The sequence below is a fragment of the Poeciliopsis prolifica genome, unplaced genomic scaffold, assembly GCF_027474105.1.
Source record: "Poeciliopsis prolifica strain line A6 unplaced genomic scaffold, Auburn_PproV2 SCAFFOLD048, whole genome shotgun sequence".
NCBI classification, from domain to species: Eukaryota; Metazoa; Chordata; class Actinopteri; order Cyprinodontiformes; family Poeciliidae; genus Poeciliopsis; species Poeciliopsis prolifica.
In genome coordinates, this window is record NW_026562423.1 from 3,538,232 (window position 1) to 3,564,717 (window position 26,486).

Here is a 26,486-nt window from a genome sequence, read left to right on the forward strand (position 1 = left end):
AGCTGTGGTTTTGACTGGTCTTGAGAAAACATGGTGGGTTTAGTGCATAATGTTTGGCAAATCTTCACAATAAGAGGGTTGAGTGTAAAGATTCTTCACCTTGTACATAACAAAAAACATCTTCCAGACAATAAAATTACTTACAGTGTATTGTTTTCTTGTTTGCTTTTCGCACAAGAATGAATGCTGAGAGATCAGTCTACGTTATGTCTCACTTATTAACCAAACTCACCATACCACTGTTTTTACCAATCACATTTATGAGTCTTTCTATAGTGTTATCGCATCCTAAATTATACTTTTAGCTTATTTTAGAAATATTGAAGCAAAACCTGGATAATATTAAAAACCATGATATATTTGCCCTCCTTATTTATGACGTCAAATATGCATTTTGCTTATTGTTAAATTCAAGCAAAGATCCTCTATACATTTTTTGTTGTTGTTGTTTGAGTGGAAGATTAAGTGGTTTGCTATTCACGCACACGTCTGTTACCATAAGGGTATTTCTAGGTCATAATTCAATCTGCAAGAATTAGCTTTTCCCGTCTGTTTGTTACATTTGTGAAATAATATATTTAATATGAGGTTTTCTTCTCTGAGCCTGCGTTTGAAGATTTTTGGTGAATAATGTGGGAAGGAGAGCATTGCATATGCTGCCTTATTAGAATACAGTTTATGGGAGGAGAGAGAACCACAACCACAAACACGACGTGTTTGATGCCATTCATGGACTAAATGACTCATAAAATCCTTTGTGCAGATTTATCATTTGTTTGGAAGAGTCGACTGCTCAAATTTTGATTGGGAATAAAATGCTCTATGCGTGGAGTGTGAATTCAGCTCAGAGTTTCAAAGTGGATAAATATGAGCACTCAGTTGGAGTTTGTGTGGGCTGAATGTGAAAGTAATTCTTGCACACCTGGTGAACAATATGACTTACCCTGAATATAATATCAAGGACTGAATATTTAATATATGTCACAAATTGACATATATTCAAGATAGCAGACTGCCTTTTGTCAAACGTTGTGTTTTCGTGCGCTTGTGTCGATAAACAATTTTCCTTCACAGGATGTGTTTTCCGCTTGGCACATCTGAGCTCTTCCCCACCTTCAGACAGTTTGTCTGTTATCAGTTTTTTAATTATTATTATTATTATAATGCCATTCTTTTAATGCCACATTAACACTATGCAGAACAAGCTACAAAACTACAATATGTCTGCACAACTGTCACTACATTGTTAGACGTGTGCGACCGGTTTTGACAGCAGATAAGACATCTTTTCAGAGGAAGCCGAGCAACAGGGAGGGAAACAAAACAGCTACATGCAAATTCACACAGCCGGCAAGCTTGTAATTGTTGAACATGGACGACTTATTTCTGCTCAATCTAGTTCTTTTGTTTCATGCCAATATATTTAACAATTTCTGTCTGGAGGTTAAGGAATATGCTTCTTGAGCCAATCAGCTGCCTACTACCATTCCATGTCGCTTTTTAGTGTCAGCGAGGTGTGGAGTAGCTTCCATCATCAAGATAATCAGTACAAACTTTGTCCCGTCTCTCTCATCATTTGTGTCAAATGACGAGAGCTTAAAACTGTCTACTGTAGACCAGATTACTTGGATGTTCCAACAGGATAAACATGCATCAAAACCAGTTTTAGAAAGGAGAAGGCAGGCTAACAGGCAGTTTTTGGAAAGTTCAAATGTCAGCAACCCTGAAAATGTCTGAACTGGGTTTGTACAAGGTAACCAACCAGCTTATAACAAATTCTACCAATTCCATCAAGACGAATGCTCAGATATCCAGTCAGAGTTAAACCAGGATGTTGCTAAAATAATAATAAGTGTTGTCAAGATGCTGTCGTTCGTTCAATATTACTGGCTGGAACAAGTATGACTTAAATCATGAGAAGGCCAAAATTAATCGATCTGTCGCCATCATGAGTGGACTTAAGCTTCTGTTTGACAATTTACATGACAAATAAATTTATCTGTTACACCTGGAGCTACAAATTCAGATTTGGCCAAAAACCTGAACACAGGAGAGTAACAAAACCTAAAACTCATGAAACAAGATGAAACGCAATTTTAATATTACTTTTAAGAAAAGTTGAAAGGTCAAATTTATTTTTTAAGATAGACTTTTTGCATTTTTATAGATTCTGCCACAAATTAAAAACAACATTTCATTTTCCGATTTGTTTTCATCTCCTCAGACCTTGGAACATTTCTTTCACTTTGCATGGTCTGCTGTACAATATTTCCCAGTTACTATTGATACAGTGGGTTATGATTGTTACATATCTTTACGTAGTGGTTGCTATGTAAAGCAATGCTTTCTACCTCTTTTTGCATTTAAATAACTTGCACACTGTTTACACATTTTTTGTGTCTTGTCTGGCTCTGTTGCATTTATAGTTCCAACTGGAAACACAAAATGCTGCTAAAAAAATGATTTAAGTGTATTTGGGGGATCTTCTATTCAGGCAAACACGTAGTGACAGCAACTAGAGAGAACTCACAAGATGGCATTTACCTCAACGAGAAATATTATGTTTTAATATCACGAGATTTTGTCACACCACTTGTAGAAAACACAATGCCTCTACAAGTTCTTTTATCGGCATCAGGACTTGAAGAGTCAGCAAGTGATACCTGAGATTTCATCAGCGTTACACCATGTATGGACCTGTTCCGGTCGATGCGTAATGAAGCTGTGAGAGTGACCCCCGCCCCACCTCTCCTGTGGGGCGGGGGTCACATGCCGCATCTCCTGATGCGGCATGTTTCACACCCGCATCATATTCCCTCAGTGCCTCACTCAGTGGGGGGTTAACAGGCACACTCCATGTGTGTGAGAACACCCTCCTCAATATGACACACTCTTTCCCTCACCCTTAATGGCCTCTAGGGAAACTTCATTATTTATCGCTGGAGAAGGGGCCTTTCAATTATAATACCTCTGCACACCCTCTCCCCTCCCCTTGTCCATTACCCTCACAGTCTGAACTAGCAGATTGAATACCTGTAGCGTCTATCGGCGGTAATTCAAGCGCCCACCTAGTTCACAGAACCTGCCATGGCGACAAGGTGGAGGCAATTTGCCATGCTGGTGGAGGAGAGGGCCGGGGAATGGTGTGCCGTAATGTGCAGTGGGGGAATGGAGTAAGTGACAGCTATGAGATGTAGACATGACCGTGCTTTCTCTCTCTCTCTCTCTCTCTCTCTCTCTCTCTCTTTAACTACCTGGTCCTGAAGAGCCTTCATCGGCCCACAGAGCTCCGCTCAGCATGTCAAGTCTCCCGCGTATCGTGTGTGTGTGCGTGTGTTTTTGCTTAAAATTAGTACTTCACGACAAACTCAACAGGGCATTAATCCCTCATCGTTGAGCCGACGTGTTGCATAAAAAAAAAAAAAAAAAAAAACAGCGTGAGGTGGTTAAGGCGAGGCACGGCGTGTCGGCATTCCTACTAAATATGTAGCAGAGATAATGAAACGGCACGTTTAAAGTTCCAGACTGGATTCTATTATTCACCCAGAGCAACAAGAAAAGGGTGCCCCGTAATGGTTTATCGTCTGTGAATGCGAAATTAGCAAATTGTTTAGGTGTGCAGTAAACAATTGCCCAATGCAAATTGATAATGATTACTTATTACCACGGAAACAAGACTCATTTATCAGCCTCTGCATTGGTAGCTGAGCTGCTGGATCTTGACGTGTCTGGGTTTTTATAGGAATAAGTTCTTGTGCACACAGAGGTTATTAATGTAAGCAAAAAACTGAAAACAGACTGTCATCAACTCACAGGGTTGGGTATGCTGGGTGTCCACGCTGTCCTAGTTTTGCGCTCACTTCCACTTAAGAATAAAGCATTGAAAATGTGCTTGTATTAACTTCAGAGATGAAATCGACATTAAAAAAAAATCTCTTCCTCTGTCCCAGCAGGGTAACAACAAACACATTTTGGAGTTCGTCTTGAACAGAAAAAAACTAAAAAACATCAATGAGAGGAATCTAGAAGGAACGACGGTGCAAATTAGCGGCGTATTAGAGACACACACTCTCCTTTTGCCTTTTCAATTTTTCATCAGCTCAAATGGATTTTGAGATGGATGCCAACCCAGAGCAGATAAATTTTTATTTGATCCCTCCCGTGCATCGGTATTTGCACGATGCAACCGCCAGCCATAACTCTTGTGCTCTGAATGGCGAGTCTACGTTCAGACTCTGCACAGAATACGAAGTCTCCCCTTCTCTTGTACAACAAAAGGCAATCATTCCATTTGTTTTCCCCACACAATGGCCTCTGGACAATAGCGATCAGCGGGTGGGGGCGGACGGCGGAAGATGCAACCAAGTTATCTGCCTCTCTGTCTCTGCCTCCTCGTAATGAATAATAGATTACAGATGAGTGTGTGACTTGTTTTTTTGCTGTAGGGAGCTAGCATAGAGCCGATCGAGGTCAACATACCAGCGCCATGATCAGTGCTTCACCAGGTTGGTCTAGAAGTACTTGGGAAATTGCTCTGGGCGAAATACTTTTCATGTCTCATCCTTCTATCACTCGAGGCATCTCTGTGAAGGACACAGCTTTTCAGAGGGCAATGTCAAGCTTTTCAACACGATTGTAGGCAAAGGTCAGCTATTTTTGTCGCTAAATCTTTCTCTGTTAGGTATTTCAGTGGTGTGTCTAAGACGTCTCCCTCCCTTGTGTCGGGCTTAGCCGTCTTTATGGTCTCTCAGTTGAATTCTCAGTTTGTGGGGAGCGACACCAGCTGAGAACCACAGGTTAAAGGTATTTCGGGAGAACAGGAATCCAAGCAGCTGCAGCTGTGTAAATTAAATGCGTAGATGTGACTTAAAGGCATTTTAAATAGGGGTGGCTGGAAGATAAAAAAAGAAAATACTTTTTTTCGTTCAAAGCCTCAACGCTGTCCTTTTAGCAACGGATTAGCAACTCTCAGATCTGCTGTCTTGTGTTTAATGAGAGAGGGTGCTCACTGCTCACATTCGGTCATAACAAAAAAAAAAAAAAAGAAAGAAAAGAAAATCAATTAAAGGGACACACTGGATTCAAATCCCATCACTTACGCAGAAAAAAGGAGGAAAAATGCTCTGTGTGAAAAGGCTTGAAATTCAAAGGGCCGAAACAAATTTCAACCGCTACAGCCATCCTTTCATCAGCAAGAAAATGTGCACGAAGGAGGCAAACCGTCCAAGGGGATTGATATTCAGGCTAAAAGTTCACAAGTTCATTTGATTTCTGAGCAGAGCATTTAACAGCGTTTTCGAGTCACTTTTATTATGGATTTTCCCAAGTGAAGGTTACGATGGCGATGAAGGAAGTGGAAGGAATTAAAGGTGCTAAAAGTTAATTTCATCCAGAGATTGCTACCAGGAGAAGAGTTGGAGTACAAGAAAAAAACTTGATTTCCAGACTTTGTAGAGAGTTTAGTTTGAAGGATGATAAAGTAGTCATGGTATCAATGTACAAAAATGTGTCCATTTTCTCAACATGCTTGTTCGTTGCACGGTCTCACTTCCCTGTAAATGGTTGACAAGCAAGGTAAGCTAACATGCCAGCGAGTACCTGAAGAAAAGAAAACACCTTCACAAGGATTTGCAAATGTTCTTGAACTTCTTCGAGACCATGCAGAACCAAAATTTATCAAGGATTCTTGACGTTATTTAAAAACTGAATGAGTATGATTTCTATTGTTGAAAACTTTTATAATGAGATGCTACACAAGGTACCAGAAGGATCCTTGTTTTCCTCTGCTTTATCTAGTGTAACCTAACACAGTTCTAGTATTTCTATAGAAAACCTACACCTTCACCTAAGAAAACACCATATACTTATGGTATTTTATCATTGGATGACTTTCACCTGAAAGGTGGCTCAGTATTACTGAGCCACTAATTCCTGCAGGATTGCCAGATCACACAAAACTGTTTAGCAACACTTTCTCCAGGTTCCCAAAACAGATAAAAGGTTTCCTAGACATGTGTTTCCGCCTGGGCTTCACAATGTTAGGAAAAGTGCCATATCACTGTCAATGTACAAAAACAACAACTCTGCTTGAGTGTTTAGGTAATATTGGGCATAGAAACTCTAAACTATTCCCAACATTGCACTTCTATTGTCTGCTTTTTCGGGACAAGGACCAAACACAACACAAGAGAAACGATGTTAGCATACAACGAGAATGCCAAACCGGCCCTACTTTCTACTGGCATAGCTACATGCTACCATTCTTCCCTTCAGCTGGAAGATAGTTCAATGCAGTGACATTAAACAACAATGAAACTCCTGACCTTGATAAGTAAGCTTGAGCAAACAAAACAATCTACTGGCGTGACGCTTCAGCACATGACTAATTTCAGCCCGATCTGGTGCTTTATTTGTGTATAGAACCCTGCTGATCAAAAATGATGAATGTCGATTTGGAAGGAGGAAAATTAGCATAAAAAAGTCCTTGCATTCCAACAGATGCATAAAATATCTGTGCTTACTTTAACGAGCGCCGATAAGAGTTGCCATGCTGTGCAGCGGGCAGCGTCTTGATTGATGCGGTGCATTAAGACAATGTTGCTGTGCCCAAGCAAACGTCACAGCAGCACTGTCTGCCCATCGACCCACCAAACTATCTGCTTGGGTGACATGCTCGGCAAACAAATTCTCTTGAATTAATTAGACTTTTTAAGTCTGCTATTTTCTTTTTGAGGTGTTTTTTTTATTGTTATTATTATTCTTTCTTCCCTCATCTATTCCTTAGGAGATAAAAGCCGTCTTTCTTTTCTCCTCCAGGATAGCACATTGCCAGACAAATAGCTTCACTTGCTCTAAAGTGGCCCCAACAGAAGGACAATGATAAGAGAGCCGTCTTCCAGCTGTCATTTTCTCTGTCTGCCGCCACATCTCACATCACCGTAATTGACTGCTATCTGAGTGCTATTGTTCCTCAGGACTCCCAAGGGTCTCGCCAGGAAATCTGGGGAGTTTTGCCATTCACTGACCTCAACATATTTGTTCTCTGGTGGTAATTTCAACAGCTACAAGGTGCTTGGAAAAGCGTTAATTCGGTAAAAGCCAATGAGAGCTATTATCTCAGTTTCCACTAAATGAACACGGGGGTTTGAGTTGAGTAAATAAAGATAAAATAACAGCCGATTTTTATTATTCCCTAATAGTCATAAACATAGGAAGTTGTGCACACCTGTACGCGTCTGAAGAATGAATTTAGGGTTCTTGTGGGACCTTAAACCAAATAATTAGCCCACCATTGGCTGCATATAAAATCACTCAGATACTGCACAGTGTGGAAAACCGATTTGTTAGACAACCTAGAATTGACTGGAAGGCCCCCACAGATGTATATGCAATCCAACGTGCATATCTATGGATGTCTACCAGAAGACAGTTCCTCAGTCAAACCCTTGAATAAATGTGAAAATTGTCCTTCAGCTTTAATCATTACAACCTTAATAAGGTCCTAAAATAAGGTCCTTTGAGTAACTTTAATGAAACATTTCACTGACATTGACAAGAACTGGCAAAAAGGATAAATCCTGATTCAGACAATCATGCTAAAAAATTCAAAATACTGTACAGTTGCAAGTCTAGAATAAACCTTTTCCATCTGATATTTTGAGAAAATTCTTCCCGAAACATCTACAACTTTTACAAGTCACAGAACTTTCGGTATTTATTCATGTATTATTTGTGTAACGCGACTATTGTTTTGAAAGTCCCTCGTCTTTCCCTAACTGGTCCTTGAGAGAAAATCCTGCTGGAGGATATGTCCTCAGATTTGGCTTTTAGAGGCCATAAAGCAGACCAAAGTGAAAGGCTCAGCAAGCGACTTTCTTCCATGCAGTGACTTCCTCTTCAAAGCGAATTTTATAACAGAGATCTAACACAGGACACCTAGAAATACCCAGTGAGCCCCTAATGGAAAAGGACAAGGAAACACTGCTCTTTTGAACGATAGCTACAATTATTCAACCCTGTCCTTGTTTTAAACACTCCTCAATATTCAAGGGAAGGCGCGTGGGAGATGAGATGAGGCATGAGGCAAAGATGCCCGGTCATTTCCCCCACCTCGTGAATACAATAATTCTTCCGTTCCCTCCTTCTCTCTGCTAATGAGTGCCACGGCCCAGGCTCTGCTCTCCTGGACCTTATTAACACTTTCTTATTGGTTATTCTGTAAGAGTGCTTAGCCAGCAGGTCAGCCGTGCCACCTCCCCAGAACCTGACCATCAATTTGTATGAGCCCTAATGCCTCCCCCCAGTATGGCGAGCGCTGTCAATCAAAAACTCACACAGGACACTCGAGCAGCATTATAAGCCATGGAAAACAGATTCGGGGGTAAAGATTGCTCCCTGAAGTGCGGGCTAGCTTTTTCAAAGCACTCTAACAGAAATTTATATCAGCGAGGCCAGTAAGAGAAGTTGCTCTGGTTAAAGCAAGCTGTAAAACCCTTGAAGTCGTGCTTCAGCTGTCAGAGAATAGAACTGTAATCTATAGAATGGTTGTGCTATCAGCAGCTCCTTTAGGGCATTCTGTGGTATGCAATTCAAATAATGACAATGAATGACCTTTGGGCAACAGAAGAGAAAAACTGGCACTGATTTAACAGATAGTTGGGTTTTTTCTCCAAACATGTGAGAAGAATTGATGTGGGCTTCGTCATACGGCTGAGTTGGAGAGTGGGTGTGAGTTGGGGGAGAAAGAGTAGTTCTCGTTTTCATCCAACAACTTCATTTAACATCTAACATGGTTAGTTTAACATTTCCAAAGGCTGATTGTGGAATAACTTTGTTTGAAAAGATTTTTATTCAAATGCATTTATCTATGTTATCTTATATAAACTGACATGGGTTGTGATGTAAATAATTTCCTACATTTCCAGGTGTATTTTTGTGTCAAAGACCATTCCTTGGGACAACACAGCAGAGCTGCATGACACTGATGACTAATTATCATTGTCAATAACAAAAGCCAAGCAACGAGAGAGAGTTTGGGGAATCACAAACTTTCCACAGATTACTGAGACCAGGCACATAGATATGATTTTGCATTGCTTTGTTTGTTTAGCATAAAAACCAATCATATTGAAATTGGACCATGAAATGTGTTGTTTCATTGTTCCAACAGGCTACTTTACAACACTGATATTTACATATTAAGAGTCTGTCAGAGACGTTTCTCTTACTTCCAGATGTCAGACTCAAATCCGTCAACTCCAAGACCAAGCTTTCTTGGGAAATCAGCAAAAGGTATTTAGTCTCACACGGTGAATTATTTATGTCAGACCTCAGCAATAAACCTCAGTGAGACCTACTCATGGGTACTTACTTTGCTAAAAATACTGTTTTCATTTTGAGTCTGTTCCTCCAGGATCTGGAGTGATCAAGAGGGAGAATCAGTTGACGCCAAATCTAGTCTAGTCAGAAAACTGAGCCGCACATTGAAGGGTGGATCAATAGACCAATAGACTTCAGAAATCTGATTATTTATGGACTGTGATGTTGTTGCACGAACACAAAGTGTGTAGCCATTCACACATCATTTGATAGTTGACACGTTTTGGTGCTCTAAACAGACATCAGGATGCATTAGTTGAGCAAGTTAAGATTCCTCGGAAACATTCCCACATAAAATTTTTTTTTCAAATCTAATCAATAAAGGTGAGAATTGAATCCAGAAGACCATGAGGAGTGTGCAAAATTCTAGAGAGTGAAGATTGGAGTGTGTATCAGCAGGTTTATTATTAGTTTATAGATAGGTTGTATATTTCTTTTAAATGCCTCGTTTGTTCAAATAAAAAAAAATCATAATGTATGGCAATTGTATTTATTAGCTCCTCCTATCCTCAAAAGTTGTCTAAAAATAAAATGCTACACTGTCTAACTCAGCTTGCGCAGTCAGTTTGGTTGAACAGAGCAAGCTTTAGTTTTACTTAACTTCAGTTTAAAATTTAATACTGCAAGTTCTTTACTTTTTTTGTGAACTCCTGGTCCCCATTGAACACTGGCCTATATGTTTTGCTCCAACACACATGTTCGGTTGGCTGAGGGTGAATCTTCCTACAAAAAGTTAACAAAACACAAAAGGCAGTTTGCATGTAGAATAAATACCATTAACAGTTTAATTAATGACTTACAGAGATGCCATTTATAGTTGCTCATTAACGATGCACTGCGTAAGCAGATTTTTAAAAAAAACTGAAAACGTGCTTCATTTGGCAAGTCTTTTTTTTCTGGAAAATCAGCACAGATGCTCAGAAAAGTTTTGACAAGTGCATTGGTTATTTCTCACAGGGTAAGACCGTGGAGGAGGAACATTCGAACAGACCCGCAGTTGTTGATTTAACGATCCATCCAATAAACCCGATTCCCTTATGACAAACAATCAGCGGTTCAGGTTTGTGCTTCGCCCCATCTGCTTGCTACTGTCATTGAAGATGATATAACATAACACTTTAGGGTTTAAAAATTTAAAATTATTCAAAAATGTACAGAAATTTAACTCAGAATGCTTCAATTCTGATTTTTTTTTTTAAATCCTTCAGAGGTTTACAAAATAACACCTGAAGCAGAATCTCAACTCAACAGTTAAGCACCAGCTAGAAGTGCAGCACAATTAACTGCTACAGGAAGTTAGAAAAGTAGCAGCATAAGTTTTTTCAATATTAGTGCTTGTTCAAAAGGGGGAAAAAGCAGTTTACATAGTGCACAAAAAGTTTCTAAATTAGATAATTTTGCAATATAGGCACATGATTATATATTTTAGGCCTGTATTACAAAATTAAACAGAAATAAAGCACCATAGGGCTCGACCACATTACGAGAGCTCGTTTCCCATGTAAGATGCCTACAGCTATACTCCTTTTTTCTTTTTTATCCCTCCTCATCATATTGAAATGAAACTCTTAAAGTTTTGAGGGCAGATGATATGGAAGCAAAATGAACTTCCATTAAAACCTGCAAGCTCACAGAATACAAAAAAACAGCCTCCGTAATTTATTTACTTCGGAGTAACTTGTTAAGTTTGACAACGCTACGTATAACTGTAGCATGGATAACAGTCTCTTTACTGCAGCCTTTAAATGATCGTCAATCATAGATGGCAGTGCAGCTTGCTTGGCTGCCTCATTCTAAGCCCTATAAGGAGGGAGTTTTAACTTAAAATGATGCAGCTCCAAAAATCAAATTACAAATGAAGGAGTGATCCACATGGTGACCAAATTCAACCAGCCTTTGATGCACATTTCAGTTTGTAAAGATTTTTTTTTTCTCGACTTCTAAATGGCAGTGAGAGTCCTCAGACTTTTTCTTGTTTAACTGAAGAGACTTTATAAGAAAATTAAGAAGAGAGTTTTGAGCAGAAGTCTGAGCAGGACAATGTTAGTGATGCATTTCTGCAGAAAAGTTAAATAAAATCATCCTGCATATAATCTCTGTCTGAATGATAAGTGGGGGAAAATGCTAAATTATTTTAGGGCATTTCTGTACACCTGCAGCTTCAGTTTAGGAACGAGACTCTGCGAGCTTTAATGTGAAATATCGCAGGAGTCTTAAATCAGAAACCACATTGTCGATACAATTTGATGTTGATGAATTAATATGCCTGTCAATACAGCATTCCCTGAAAATAAATGATACTGCATTCTATGTGATTTGTCAACAACAGGAAATAGAGCGTTCACTCAAACTAATACATATTTCACAAGGCTATTTAAAAGTTGACCAATAAAGTGATTTTTCTCTTTTTCTGTCTTTGTCAGAAATGAAGCCGGACTATGCAACCACTGAGGACACGAGACAAACACCCATTCACACCTAAATGTACACCTCAATCCAACATCCATCGAATTTGGAGTACATGGAGAAAATCCACTCTTGGCTGAACCCAACACATGCCACACAGAAGTCAACATTTTAGTAAAACACATCTCAGCACTAACTTTAGAAGAATGTTGATTTCTGCCAACGGTCAATCTAAAGAAACTGACAAATCCAGACCTGGTCTCACTTCTCCGGTGGCTGAAAGCAACATTTTCCCTTTAGGTTCATGTTGGCACTATATTGTCAACTATCGTAGATCATTTTTAAAACTGATGAGCAATAGAAAAACTAATAGAAATGGGAAGAGCATGTGTTAATGTAAGATTTGTAAAATGAATCAAGCAGGAAGTGCTTTTAATGTGAAGGACTATCATTGTCCCTAGAATGATGCAAGCTTAATATTGAGATATAAAGACGTCAGGATAAAGTAAAGAATTTTTTTTTAACTCTTCAAAGATTATTTAATGCAGAAAATCTTGGTCATCAAGATGCTGCAATACATGTCAACCTTTTGTTGACCCATTCAACAATAATTAATAAACCAACTCCATAATTTAACTGCAGAATATGGGTTGGAGGTGAGAACTTTGTTCACTTACTCCAAGATATTGCTTGATGCAAACAGATCTAATGGAAACCTCAATAGACTCCTTACATTGGTGTATATCATTAAGAATGACTGCAAACAACCAAAACATATAATGTGCAATGTTACAATCAGAGCCAGAGATTTTTATGCCCTTCTGTAAGTTTACTGACTTGCATTCACCCATTGACACAAGAAACTCATTTTTAAGGGACTTAAGTCCCAGACCTACGTTTTGAGTTAGTTTTGTATTTAGAGCACTATTCTCACTCAGATCTGAATCATTTCTTTTCTTAAGTTTGCAAAGTTTTGCTTGAGTCTAAGCTGTAGACTGTAGTTCTTCTCTGTACAACTTCACATGTCTTAGTCAAACTATTCAAGGTCGGTTTAAAAGTAACAGAGTCCATGATTGCTTAATTGCTACTTGTGGAAAACATGACATTACCCTAACCTTGGCCCACTGCATCATTATGTCTGCTGACGGAGTGACACCACCCATATCTGATTGGCCTGGACATGTGAGCGCTCCATCAGAAATCTCTTCCTCCGTCTCTTGTTTGATGATTTGTGGTCACAGGTGAACCACTTCAGCTCTAGTTGTTTCTCCTCCTTCAAAGAAAAATACACTGTCAAAGACTTTCCTGGGCGGATGCTTTGATCATGAAGGGTGGGTGTTGATTACATGAACAGGAAAGGATGATGCTGCCCATGGGCTTCTTGTTTCATGGCATTTGATTTGTTCAAAAACCAGGAAATGACTGTCTCTCTCTCTTTAGCACTGAATTTTCTGACTAATGGTTGACAAAAAGAGGAGAATTAGCAGGCAGCAGCTGTTCTGTTATCTACAGCTAATACAACGTACAAAAAGACACAAGCTTAAGCACGCAGTTTCCCTGTGTGATATCCTGGAAAAATGAAGACGAATCAGACAAGACATCGGGAAGAGAACTGTGCGCTGTTTCAATACTGGCTCATCCTTGGCTACAATTTTCAGATGCCTGAAGGTGCTACGTTCATCTGTTCAAACAACTGTATGCAAATGAAGCCACCATGGGAGAACCCAACCAACTGTTTGAGAATTTGCAGGGTTCAGTGTGGCAAAGACGAACAACACATAGCTGGGTCTTTACAAACATGAGTCTCCCCCCCATGTTGTTTAACCCTTTATGACCTAAGTTTCAAATGTCCACCTGGATATTTTTGCTTATTTTAATTGTACGCAGTTCTTTAAACATCCTGTGAGTAAATATATTTGTTCATTTATCCATAACAACTGGAATTTGCAAGTTATTTTCACAATTTACCGTCTACTAAAAGAGTCGCTCCTAAGATTACTTTCACTCCCTGCTCAGAGCGAAATTACCATAATAACCTGATTTCAGAAATGGTTGGAATTTTTCAGACTGTGGCAAAATTACGGTGCTGTAAGGCTGGATCGCCTGCGCTCCTTTTGGTCTGAAAGGTTAAAAAAGTTAATATTGCAGCCTATCACTATCCTTCAAAAACAACCACGACTTCCTATTGGGAAGATTAACAACTTTTAAATATCGTGTTATAATAGAAAGTTAATAAAACACAAGATGTCGGTAAGAAATTTTGTCAGACATTGAATGCCGTTGTGCTTTTGTATTGGGAGGGATAGTTGGTGTTTAACAGCTGACCTCCGATTGGTCTTTCTCCTTTCCAACTTGACGTATCAGAGAAATTGGGCTTTTAAAAGCAAATAAACAAAAATCGTCTGAGTCAACATCTCAATTTTCCACTTTGGTAAGAGTTTTTATTAATAATCATTTTCAATAATTAGAGTCTATGTGTTACTGAACGGGCAAATTACGTAAAAATGTATTTGGTTTCCCAGATGTCTGGGGTTGTGTGGATTAAAAAAAGTCAGATTACAGTTTGCAAATGCACTTAAGGGTCGAAAACGTTACATTTTGGGGAGACATCCATTTGTGTGATGAAACAAAAATGTAAAGATTTGTAAGGTGGGAAGTTTGAAAGGGAAGTCAATTCCAACTGCCCCAAGATTTAAGGTTCGCAAAGTGGTGCACTTCCAAAAACTGATGGAATCATGAGGACTGAACACTATGTGGAAATACAGAAGCACAAACGGGTCTTTGAAATGGACACTGACCCTAAACATGCTGCCATAAGTGGCAGCAAAAAGTGAGTATTTTTGGAGTGGCTGTCAAAAATCCCAGTCAGGAAGGATGGACCGAAATATTCCAGCAAACTCTTGTGAAAAACTTTTCAGCAAGTAGAAATATTTTTGTAATGCCGGAAACAGGAAAAGTTTGTCTTATTTAATGTCAGTCAGGAGGGGGTGGGGGGAAGCTGTCTTTTCTGAAGTGTACATAAAAACCAGGCCTGAATCTGTCTTCTTTTAGTAATGTGTTGTTTTGCAGAACAACTTGCTACATAAAAACACCAATTAGCACCTCCTGCACTCCCTAATTTCTCAAAATTACATTGTAAATAAAAGTTCTGTGATAACATCCCTCGCTAATGCCGCTCCTACATCTCCAATTCTGCCATCCCAGGCACATTATATTCATAAAAAAAAAAGAAAGAAAAAAGAAGTAATTGCCTGCCATAAAAACCAATTTGACTTCCTCCACAGGGCAGAATTAAAAGTTGGGCTTAGCAAGGTAATGAAGTATTGCACATGCTAAGTCAAGAATGGAGGCTTTGTCTGGAGTAATCACTTCCTCCGGTTTCTACGGCTCAGCTGTGTTTTATACCAACAAGAGTGACATATTGGAAAATAATTAAAACTGACGCGTTCAACCAATAACAGCTTGCAAGCTGCATATTTATATTATGCAATCAAATTTGCATACGGGCTGTCAATCTTCAGTCCAACGCTGAAAATTCAAGTCAATCAAGGTGTCGCAATTGTAATCCAGCCGCCCCAAAGTCGGGGATCCTCGGTCCGGACGCCGCACCTTTTTTTCTGAGCGCCAGGGTGATGGCGCTTTACAGATTCGTGTTTTGGCCGGGCGACTGGGAGCCAGTGGAAACCCACGCTGCAGCTCTGCCGTGACAAGAACAATTAATATAAACCGGCGATCAGGCCGCGTTTGCTGGAAGCGATGATGTATTGCGCCGTTGCATCACCGCTGCCAGCACACACACACACACACACACACCCACACACACACACACACACACACATACACACACACACACACGCACACACACCCACACACACACACCACACACACACACACACACACACACACACACACACACACACACACACACACAGAGGAAGCAAAGTTGCTCCGGCTCCCTTCTTATCTATCTTCTGAGATTATGTTCCTAGTGAACTTTTATACAATTTCTGGCATCTCTGACGCTTCAAACTGAGTTCTGCAGTTTTCGCACCCAAGGCGGTGTAACAGTGCGGTCCCATCTGACAGCGGCACACACATAGACACACACGCACACACACGGGCACGCAGACAACAGATCAGTGAGCAAGCTCATTAGTTTGGCTCAGTTTGACAGAAGCCTCCACCTCGCTGCCTCCTAATTTTGGACAAGAGGACAAGAGAATACGCAGAAACAAAGGAATGTGTGAGGCAGTGCATCGATCTGGACAGATGGCCGTGGGGACGGGAGCAAGGTTAGCAGCTGTGCATGCTAAATAAAGTTTAGCACAAGTAAAACTCTGTCACCCAGGGAAAACCCTTAGATGTGTAGAAGAAATTAAACTTTTAAAACTTAATGGGTTGTTTTTTGTTGTTGTTGTTTTTGGAACTATGGAACACAATTAGCTAATAAGTCTGGAGGGTGCCAGAGAGAAAACACTTATGTGTGTCAAGATAAGACCCTGAGTTCATGTAGGTGGAAGATGGAGACCAGACCACTTGTAACAACACACAGCCAAAAAAAATCCATTCAAAAATTCTTACATTTTACTCATGTTGCATCCATACACCGAAATCTTAATGGATATACAAAAAATCCCCCCCCCCAGAAAAACAGGGCGTTTTCATGGTGGAAGCATTGCATGAACATGTAGTGAAACCACCTGGATGTTAGGGGGCGCTTGTCTTCTTAAGACAGCTGGTTAGAGTTGATGTAAAGATGGGTGGAGCTAACTATAGAGCGGTCCTTGAATAAAACCTGCTCGAGGATGCAGACGACGTGAAACTGGTTCACCTTTCATTGGAAAACAGCCATCAATATACAGAGAGAGGTAAATTTGATTGGTTTAGGTCAATCAATGTGCTGTTAGAGTAGCTCAGTCAAAGGACACACATAAGCCAATTGAGAATCTGTGGTAAGAGTTGAAATTTGATGTTCTATCCAATTTGACTGAGTTGGAGCTTTTTTTACAAAGAGAAATTGACAAAAATCTTCATCCTACAAAACATCTTAAAGGACTTGCAGTTGCAGTTTCAGAAAAAGCTGTTTCTAAATAGGAATGCCAAATGTCTATTTGACAAAATGTTCTCTGATTATGAACAATTTGTGTTATTCTCTAACACTGAAGCCCAGGATTAAATAGCTGTGTGAGGCTGTAATGTAGAAAAAGTCGAGGAGGAGTTTGCCCCTACATGACTGAATATAAATGGGACCTGTGTGCCTTGTAAAGTGTCTCACAATGATATTTGTTGCAAATTAGTGCTAAATAAATGATCTGTATTTAATTGTAATACTTTAACAAGCCACTATAAATCCGAGCCTTCTCGGGCCGCACTGCAATAAACAGCCTTACTCTCGTTATCATAATTGTTCAGGAAACGGCAGATGCTCTGCTGAGTAGGATTGCATGCAGAGTCACAGATTAGGAAACGAAAAAAAAACAACACCAAAACAAATACGTCAATGCAACCTTTAAAACAACAATCAAAATTAAACTGGAACATTTTTTATTTCATAAATCCACTCTGTTGTTGCCCAAAACTCACAATCACTTTCTTTTTTTTCTGACAGTAAACTATGAGGTTAGAAGTAAAGTTTCCAAACCTTCAGTGACTAAGAATGATCCACAGATAAAAAACTAAATAAAATCTAAAGAATGGAAATAAGTTAAATGACATAACTATATTGGTTCTTAATATTTCTTAATATGTCTCAGATTTTATAAAAAAATTTGACATGCACATTTTATTGGAAACTCTTAACTTCCCTAAAAATGGATTTCATGTAAGCATTAATTTCTGTCTGTGTTGGTCCATTTGTTGATTAGATTTCTGTTATAAAAAAACAAAAACAAAAAAACACAAGATCCTGCTTTGGAAGCTAAAACATTTATTTTGTAGTAGAGTAGATATTTCTTTCGTTGGCTCTAGCGGCAAATGTCGCCAGGCCGGGAATTGAACCTGCCACCACCACCACGAGGACTAAGGACTCAATACCTGGGTTGTGCTTTGCCCCTGTGCCACCACAGCACCCATATTCCAAGTTTTTAATTAAAACATGTCTGGAAAATTCTGTTACTTTGCAAACCCTGGCCTTAATCCAAAATTGCTAAGGCTCCTCATTAGCTGTACTAAATCATTAAAATGCCCCTCTGACCATTTCTATGTTATAAATTAGTCGCACACATGTGTTTTATAAAAAAAAATGGCTTGTTTGCTAATAATAATTGGCCCAATTTAACTATCATTTGTTCATGGATGTATTGAAAAAAATGGGAATATCTGTGTTTCGCCATTCATTCTGATTTCCAACATAAATGGAACATGACAAAAGGCGAAGAGCGTGGCGAACAGAGACAAATGTCTCCTCTTATTACAATTTGCATACATAAGGGGAAAAAAACTACTTTCATTGTAAAGGATTGGAGTCATTTTGCTAAATAATTGTGGATCCATCTGGTCTGCTAACACAATTAATGCTTTGCGAAAACCACACACACACACATCCCTCACAGGATTACACACTTTCTAACACCTTAACATGCTTTGAACTAGACTAGAGCACAGCAGCTTTGATTTATATGTTTAGTATTATTATCCTTCATCTCAGCCTAAAGTCTTTTAAAGAATAAAAGCATCTTCAAACCATGACACTAATAAAACACAGTTACAGTTTGTGATGTGGAAAAATATGCAAAGTACATAAGATTGAAGCCCATAAGGTGAGGTAATTCAGAATAAAAGACATTCTAATAGCGAGAGAGCTTCTATCCATTAAAATAAAAGGTTGAATTATATGGAACTGGTCATCTTAGGTTTGTGTTAACAGCTCATGTAGCAAATCCTGGACTTATTTTCCTGCTGAGAGCCCTGAGTTTTTTTAAAAGCTGTAAGTCTATACTTGACAAAAAGAAGAAGAAAAAAAAAAGATTTGTGGAGGTAAGCAATACATGTGAAACATCACAAATTAAGAACTAAGACTAATAATCTTGCCAACATTTTAGACCTATAAGTCACAATATTAATTTGACTTTTTTCACCATAAAACAATATATTTGTAAACTGGCAAAATGTAAATCAACTCATTTTAATTATATGCAAAGAAAAAAAAAATCAAATGAAAGATGAAAACCTGTCTAATGAAGACCTGAAACCAAAACCAGCAAAGGTGAGGGGTGGCAGAGAGGAAAAAAATGTTTTGAGAAAATATGGAAAACCAATTATGTGAGTTCCCCCTTGAGCCTGCGGCTGATCTTATTTAGCGTGTAGCTGTGATGTACTCTGCCACACAGATGTGAAGCATCCAGCTGCACCGACACCCTCTGAACTCTCCCGCCACTCCCGGCCTGCTCCCCAATGGGAACGGCTTTGTAAAGAACAGGCAAAACTTGCCATAATTAACAATCAAAAACCTACTGTGTGTATAATTAGGCACAATAACAGACGGCGAGCTTATCTACGCCAGAGGACCATAATCACGACTCCTGAACCTGGTTCAGTCATTGTAAAAAAAAGTTGGTTTTTTTTTTGTTTGTTTAAAAAAAAAATCATAGAGATCCAGTGAAAAACACTAACATCTGTTACTGGATTTATTTTTACTACTGACAGCCCTGAATGTGTATTCTCTTTTATTCTCTCTCCTGCCTTGTTGTCTTTAGCCAAATTAAACTAAGCTGAGCAAACCTCATCAAAAAATAATGAAACTCTGTATGACTGTAATTCAGACGGAGTGTTCACACGCTGCGAACTTTAATGTGACTCATCAGAGTTCACATCAGCCGCACACACGGCTGTAACGACGAACAAAGTTGAGATAAAACAAAAAACAAAAAACGGAGCAGGTCACAGCATTAGCAGGTCCCTGGAAGAATTTCTTTTTACAAATAAATCTATTTCTCTTAAAGCTGTTTTAGGTCAAATCCACACCAAAAGGTGGCAACAAGTCAAGTGATCCTGACAAAAAAAGTCCATAACTTAGCTTATGTTTTTTTCTTTTTTTTTTTAAAGTGGAAGGACATTGGGAACAGGTGTTATATGAAGGTAAAGAAACTTCAAAAAAGAATGAAAAAACTGTCGACTTGAAAGAAAAACTCTGCTTCTTATCCATTATTGGTTTACTCCCAATAATGGACCTATTTCAAGGTTTATCGGATAAGAAGCATCTCATAATGGGTAAAACAAACCAACCAAACAAAGCCATTGACCCAAAGCATTCTGATGCCATTCATTATAGAAACATTTGTTAACTTCCAAATGTTCAAATGAGGACTGTTTAAAAAAAGACAAAAAACTATTAATTTGTCATAAACCAGACACAACCGTGTCCTCCTCACAAAATTACTGACAAAGGAGTCAAAAGAATAATCAAAATATTTATTGTTTTTTTTATGATATCAATGCTGCGCAAGACTCCACCAGTGAAGAAAAAGCATATTTTGACTCATTAAAAGATTACTTTGGAACACAAGGATAAACCAGTGAAATTCTGGGAAAATACAGTTCAATTGAATTAAAACAAATTTACTAATACTAATACTAATATGGAAATCTGGAGTTGGTTTCATCATGGTATAGGGCTGTCGTTCACTTTATGGTATACCGGCAGTCTTCCCATAACACAACCAAGAGTTCAATTGAGAAAAACAACAAGATATTCTTAATAAGAATGTAAACATTCAACATAAAAACTCTTATTAGGCTTTTATGTTGAATAAAAACAGCCATAAAAACTCTTATTAGGTTTCAGAGATAGAAAGAAATTCTGCTGGAAGAGCTCAGTCAACTGGTTTTGAATTGATGTGAAAATCTTGAAGGAAACAGAACAAGCTAAGAGCATTTAAGATTTTTATGGGGAAAAAAATCCACCTGAGAAATCCATGTGACTAGTTTCTCCATACAGGAGATGTTGTGAAATTGCGTTAAAAAGGTGATTCTGCAACGCGTAACCTGTGTAATCCCACTTTACTTTGTACAGCTTAGGTTAGTAAGTAATTACTTAGAAATACACTCATTTGCTCAATACTTGTTTCCCCTGCTGTGTGCTGGCTGCCTCGACAATGCAGCAGGAGGACAGCACAGCAACACATTTGTGGATATAGAAGAAACCAATCTGCATTTGTAGATGAGAAAAAGAAGCGGCTTGCGGGAGCGACGGAGAGCGGGGGAGGCATTAGCAGAAACTGCTCATTTCGTTCTGTTGCCCCCGGAGTTATTGTACAGTGGTGAAGATGCTGAAGATAATTCCGAGAGGCAACAATATCCAAGCGAAATTTCACAACAGAGCTTCATTGATTTTAGGGATTCAGTCTGCAGTAACACCTGCCTCCGGGCGCCGCAAAGCCAAACAGAGATGCTGCCAAAAGAGAAAACTGTTTAAAGATTCCATGTGCTTTACTTATTTCTCTTTTCTGTTCTGTTTTTATTTATTTATATTTTTTTTTAGAGGAGGGAAGGGTGTTTTAGCATCAGCACGCCATCCCAATCTCACAATCTGCCATTTGTTTTTGTACAACAGTAATCAGAAGCAGGCTGCTGCGAGGAAAAGCACAAAATTACTGCAGAATTACCAGCACAGATGCTGAAAGCTAAAGCACACCCCATACTGTCACAGGGAGTTCACTGCCAGCCGTGTGGGAGGCCCAATGTTGTCATGTTTGCACAAAAGCGGAAATCTACTTAAACAAATTAGGGACTGTAAAATTTGCAAGATTCATAAAACCCTAATAACTTTTTGCCACATGACTCATCTCTTGCAGGGAGATGGGAGAAGGGGGGGTTTCAGCGTCTGTTTTTGTTTTAATCATTTTTTTCTTCAAATCTAGCTGCACAAGATTGTGAAACAGAGCAACACCTGGAGGATTTAGTATGTATGTGTGTGTAAGTGTATAAGTATGTATATAGTACGGATTTTAAAGGTTTTTGAAGATATAGGATACAGTGAATTTCAGAATTACATCTCCATTCAGTTGATGGCGGTAATACACCAAGTATGTAAACTGACAGTAAACGCTGTAGAAGAAAAAGAAGAAGAAAAAGAAGAAGAAGAAGAAGAAGAGCAACCCCTGGGGATAAAATCAGACGAAGTAGAAAGCTAAAGAAGTAACAGCTAATTTGTTAAGGACATGGGAGAAACTTCTCACCCCACCAACACCCCACGCAGTTTGAAGTAGTTGAAGACAAACCCCGCGACGCGTGGCGTCCAAAACAAGGCATGAAATCAAACCAAGTGGATATCAAGGCTACAGCAGGTCAGGACGACGAACTGGAAACCAGCAAGCTGTAGGCACACAGCAGCGGAAATCAAATTCTATTTAAATTATGTAAACTTGTCACTAGAGCAGTCATTTACAATGCAGCAGAACAAGCGTTCAATTAAATATTCAAAAAGATGTAATCAGGTGAAAGGAGGGTTTGTGTGCTCCCGTGAACTGCATCTGGTTTAGCGGAACAAAAAATAAATAAAAAATTAAACGGAATAAATCACAACGTCTTAGCTGCATACTAATTAGTGTTTTACCCATGGGAAAACTTTGCCCCCTGCAACACCCCCAACTAATGGCATGTGGTCATGACTGTGTATGAGTTGGAAGTCACCTTCTCCGCCCCTGCGTCACCCACCAGTGGAGGCTGGCGCGCGCGAGCTTGTACTTAATTGCAAAAATGCAGAGGCAGGAGTCCATGTGAATTACCCGGGGAGGGAAATTGAATCTGAAAACATTTCACCTTCATCGAGTGTCTTGTTGTTGATCACTAGTGTTGCAAGTGGAACATTAGAGGGTGGGAATTAGCATTCAGCGGGGTGTATGCAGCGTGGCGTGTCGGCGTGGATGAGAGAGGAGGTCGCCTGCGTGAGGAAGAGAGAAGGAAATGCGGAGAAAAGGTGGCGCTCTACCTTTCTGGTGGCCTCGACCGAGCGTCACAAAGCCAGAGGAGATGAAGTTGTGAAGGTCGCCGCCGCCGCTGCTCCGGATGCTCTCTTTCCCGTAGTGGAGACCTGGTGGCGCGGGCACCACATCAGCATGTTGATTCATTCAGGTGGACACACACGCACGCACACATGAATGCAGAGAGAGAGAGAGAGACAAAGGTTTTGTTAGTATTCTGACCATTAAACGTGGGTTTTTAATTGAGCCAAAGCCATGCTTTGTTTGTTTTTGTTGTTTCTTCCAAGGTCATAATCAAACTGAGAAGGGTTAGCAAAGCACTGAAACCCGGGCTCCAGATGAGCTTAAATGGGGGCAAAATGAATGAAAATGAGTGAATTACTGCTATGTAGATAGCAATAATATAACTCAAGTAAAAGAAAAAAGGTACAGTGCAGTAAAACTTCTTTTCCAAAAAAAGTTACTCAATTGAATGTAACAAATACTACTCACTTTTGAACATAGACATCAACACCAGTAGGCTACTTGTTCAGCTTAAGGAGCTGTATTGGTATTAGCTCGCTAGTCATCATTTAGCTAACATTACCTGCATCAAACAGCTTTACTCAAATCAGTCCATTAGTTTGGGAACTGTGTGAAGTTTTTAGCGTTTTGCTGGTTTGCTGCAATGATTCTAACACACCGGAGCAACCCTGCAGAGCAGCAGCAGCAGGCCTCCTTTGCTGCTGCACAGGCGTAAACCCAGCGGCTCGAAAAAACACGTTACACGTGTTAAAAAACAAATTAAATAGGTTTAACTGCTGGAAAAAAGTGACAGGAGGCACAGATATGGGAAGTGCGGAAGCCACTAGTGTATCAAATCGATATAGGAATAACAGAGAGTGGGCCACTTTCAGGTAAAAACAACAAACAACTTCCAGTCCTGGAGGTGAGGGGGGCAAACTTGACACTGTGGGCGGCCCGTGCTCTCAGGTCTGGTTTCACAATTATTTCTTAGTTTTCTTGGTTACATTGGGACAAATGCTTCAAATCTCAACACACAGTCACAAATGTAAATTGCTAGCAACTGGCAAAAGCAACATTATTTTGTTGTAGTGTAACGTATGTGTGACATGTGACTTTTGGCATTCCTTCCATTCATCCATTCATCCAAACAAATACTTTAAGCTGAATACCATCTTACGGGCTCTACACACGAGGAGCAACGAACGAAAGCAAAAGCAAAAGCAAAGGGGTGAGCATGGTCACGGTACTCAGGCTCTCCCCAAAGCCCTTCTCCTTAAAAAGGGTAGTTTCATTTTAATCAGTTGGATTCTGTAGGTCGACTTCAATGAGGTTGTATTTTTTGTCTTAGGGTTAGTTTTCCAACAGATGGAAGCTGAATACGTCCTAAAGTTCATGCTCCATCCAGACGACCCTCATCAATAAGTCACTAAGCTCATTAAGCCAGAAATCTTTCACAAATTGAAGATGACGTTTTTATAGTTTTATAGTTTTAGAGCAGAATGCTCTCGTAATTTGGCTTCCTGAACACTCATGCAGGTCGTTACCATGACATATATATATATATATATATATATATATATATATATATATATATATATATATATATATATATAATATATATATATATATATATATATAAGTAACAAATTACACAGGAAAACATTTTTATTATGTACAGGATTGCCCATTGGTCCGAGTGTTTTAAATACCTCCCACTCGGAGACAAGGGGGTTTTCATGATTGGCTTGAGACACATTGGGAGTTTGGCTGGTGACCAGAAATGGCCAATCAAAGCTCTGATTGTTTACTAGTCAGAGTGAAAGCTACTGTTAGAAATAAAATCAAAGTCGACGATCTTTCGGCGTTGAGGACATCAGAAGCACAAAATGCATAAGAAGCTGTTTGAAAGACAACTGTCTCCAGTGGAGGTGTGCCAGTTCAACCAGTCTCCACCAAAGCTGTTACAAACTGAACTAGGCTTTGGTGGGTCACTGGTCATTTTCACTCTTTCTCCATTTTGTACTTTTGCCGTTTTGTACCCAAAAAGGAGCAGAGCATCAAATGAAAAAAGTCTGTACCACCTACCAGCCTTGGGGACATTTTATTGAATTGCTAAAGCAGCGAACTGACCCAGAACTAACTTCAGCAGACACCGGCTGAATGCTTTTACAACAAAGTTGCTTTGTTATGTTTGTTTTTAATTATTTCTTCTCAGCTTTCCAACTTTGTTTGTTACCAAAACTAAACATTAAAAGTAGTGGAAATCTGTAAGTGAATGTATTGGGCTAAATTTTCTACAGAATACATGCAGAAATCAATGTTTACAGCTCTTGACTAATGTGAGATATGCATAAGAAGCTTGGGCTACTCTGAATTATTTTTCTTTGTTTTAAAGCAATAAAACTCTGCTTTACCTCAACTCTTTTATTAACCAGAGTGGAAAGTTGCCTCTGATCATAATATGATAAATTAATGACCACTAATGAAAGGAGGGGTCAAAGGAGAAGGTACTTAATGACAAATTAGAAGAACCAAATGTTGATATTGGCAAATCCCAGCTTCTTGAAAATCAGAAAGCCAAAACAAATCCACTGTAAGTACATATCTGTTCAGCATATCTACCCTTTTAAAATAGACCAGGATACTGAAAGATCACATTTCCACCCCTGAATGAATTTATTTCACTATGTTATGTTTGAGGAGCTTAACAAAGCAGATATGTTTGGCGGTTCAAGTTTTGCCGGTGACCTGCTAAAATTGTCAAATATTTGACTATTTTAGCTCTCTTACCCAGATATCTAGAGGAGAATTTCTGCATGGTGTCATTTCTGTTAGACACGTATAAAGGAGGAGTGGTTGACAAACACTCTGGACCGTTTGAGAGAAAAAGAAAGAAAAGGGAAAAAAAAAAAAAGGTCTGAGAAGCAATATTTTTCCACCGCCCACATACCGATGCACTTTGAACTCAATCACACCTCTCAGCACATTGCTTTTATGGCTGCAGATAGAGTATCTGCTGGGGTTATTTTTCCCATTCAATCATACAAGCAATTTTGTGTCTGACACAAACACATGCCATTGTTGTTTCCCTCCGTCACCTTTGTCACTGATAGGCCACCCCGCAACCAAATGCGACAACCCCTTCCATCTGAAAAGCCCCTCAAGAGCCGTCATCCCGCTCGTTTCGCCAAGCCGCTCCCATCTCCGGCTCGTTTAGCCGAGGTTTGTCGCAAAGGGCCCGCAGGGCAATGGCCGCGCATTATGAATTTATCGTCCCTGATACAAAGGAAATGGTGACTTCGTACACGCCTGGCGCACCGTGGCTAGGAGGGGCTGAGAATCCACAAGGTAATCATTCTTTAATCAGCCATTACTGGACACCTAGACTTTCTGAATTACCTCCAGGAGAGGATGAATTTGAATATTTAGATAATTGCATCTTGAATGGAGCAGAGTGCGATGCTGCGTTGCTGAGAGGAGGGAGGGTGCGCCAATTCAAAGTCAGCCAACCCTTACTGGAGTCAGGCAGAGGGAATCTAAATGGCGCAGTAAATCTGTGTGCAGTCTCCATCTATATACCTTTTTGTTTTATATGTTTCACATTTTTTTTAATGCCGTTTTGGCAAAGTACCAAATTGGCACTTTTTAGTGCCATTAACACAAACCCTCTTGTGTTACTATTGCCGAATTGCAGGAGTCCCAATTTCATTGCAGGTCATAATTAACCGTACACTGCAAAGAGATGCTGATGAATCTCTGCCTTCACACCTGAATCCC

The 26,486-nt window shown here is 39.5% G+C and overlaps 1 protein-coding gene across 1 annotated transcript in view; it reads right to left on the bottom strand.

Moving 5' to 3' along the window:
- Window positions 1-26,486, bottom strand: part of LOC129377498 (protein shisa-6) — an 87,595-nt gene that overhangs the window by 50,028 nt on the left and 11,081 nt on the right. The window contains 1 exon segment of the mRNA XM_055057489.1: window positions 22,712-22,813. Coding sequence (XP_054913464.1) covers window positions 22,712-22,813 — 102 coding nt within the window.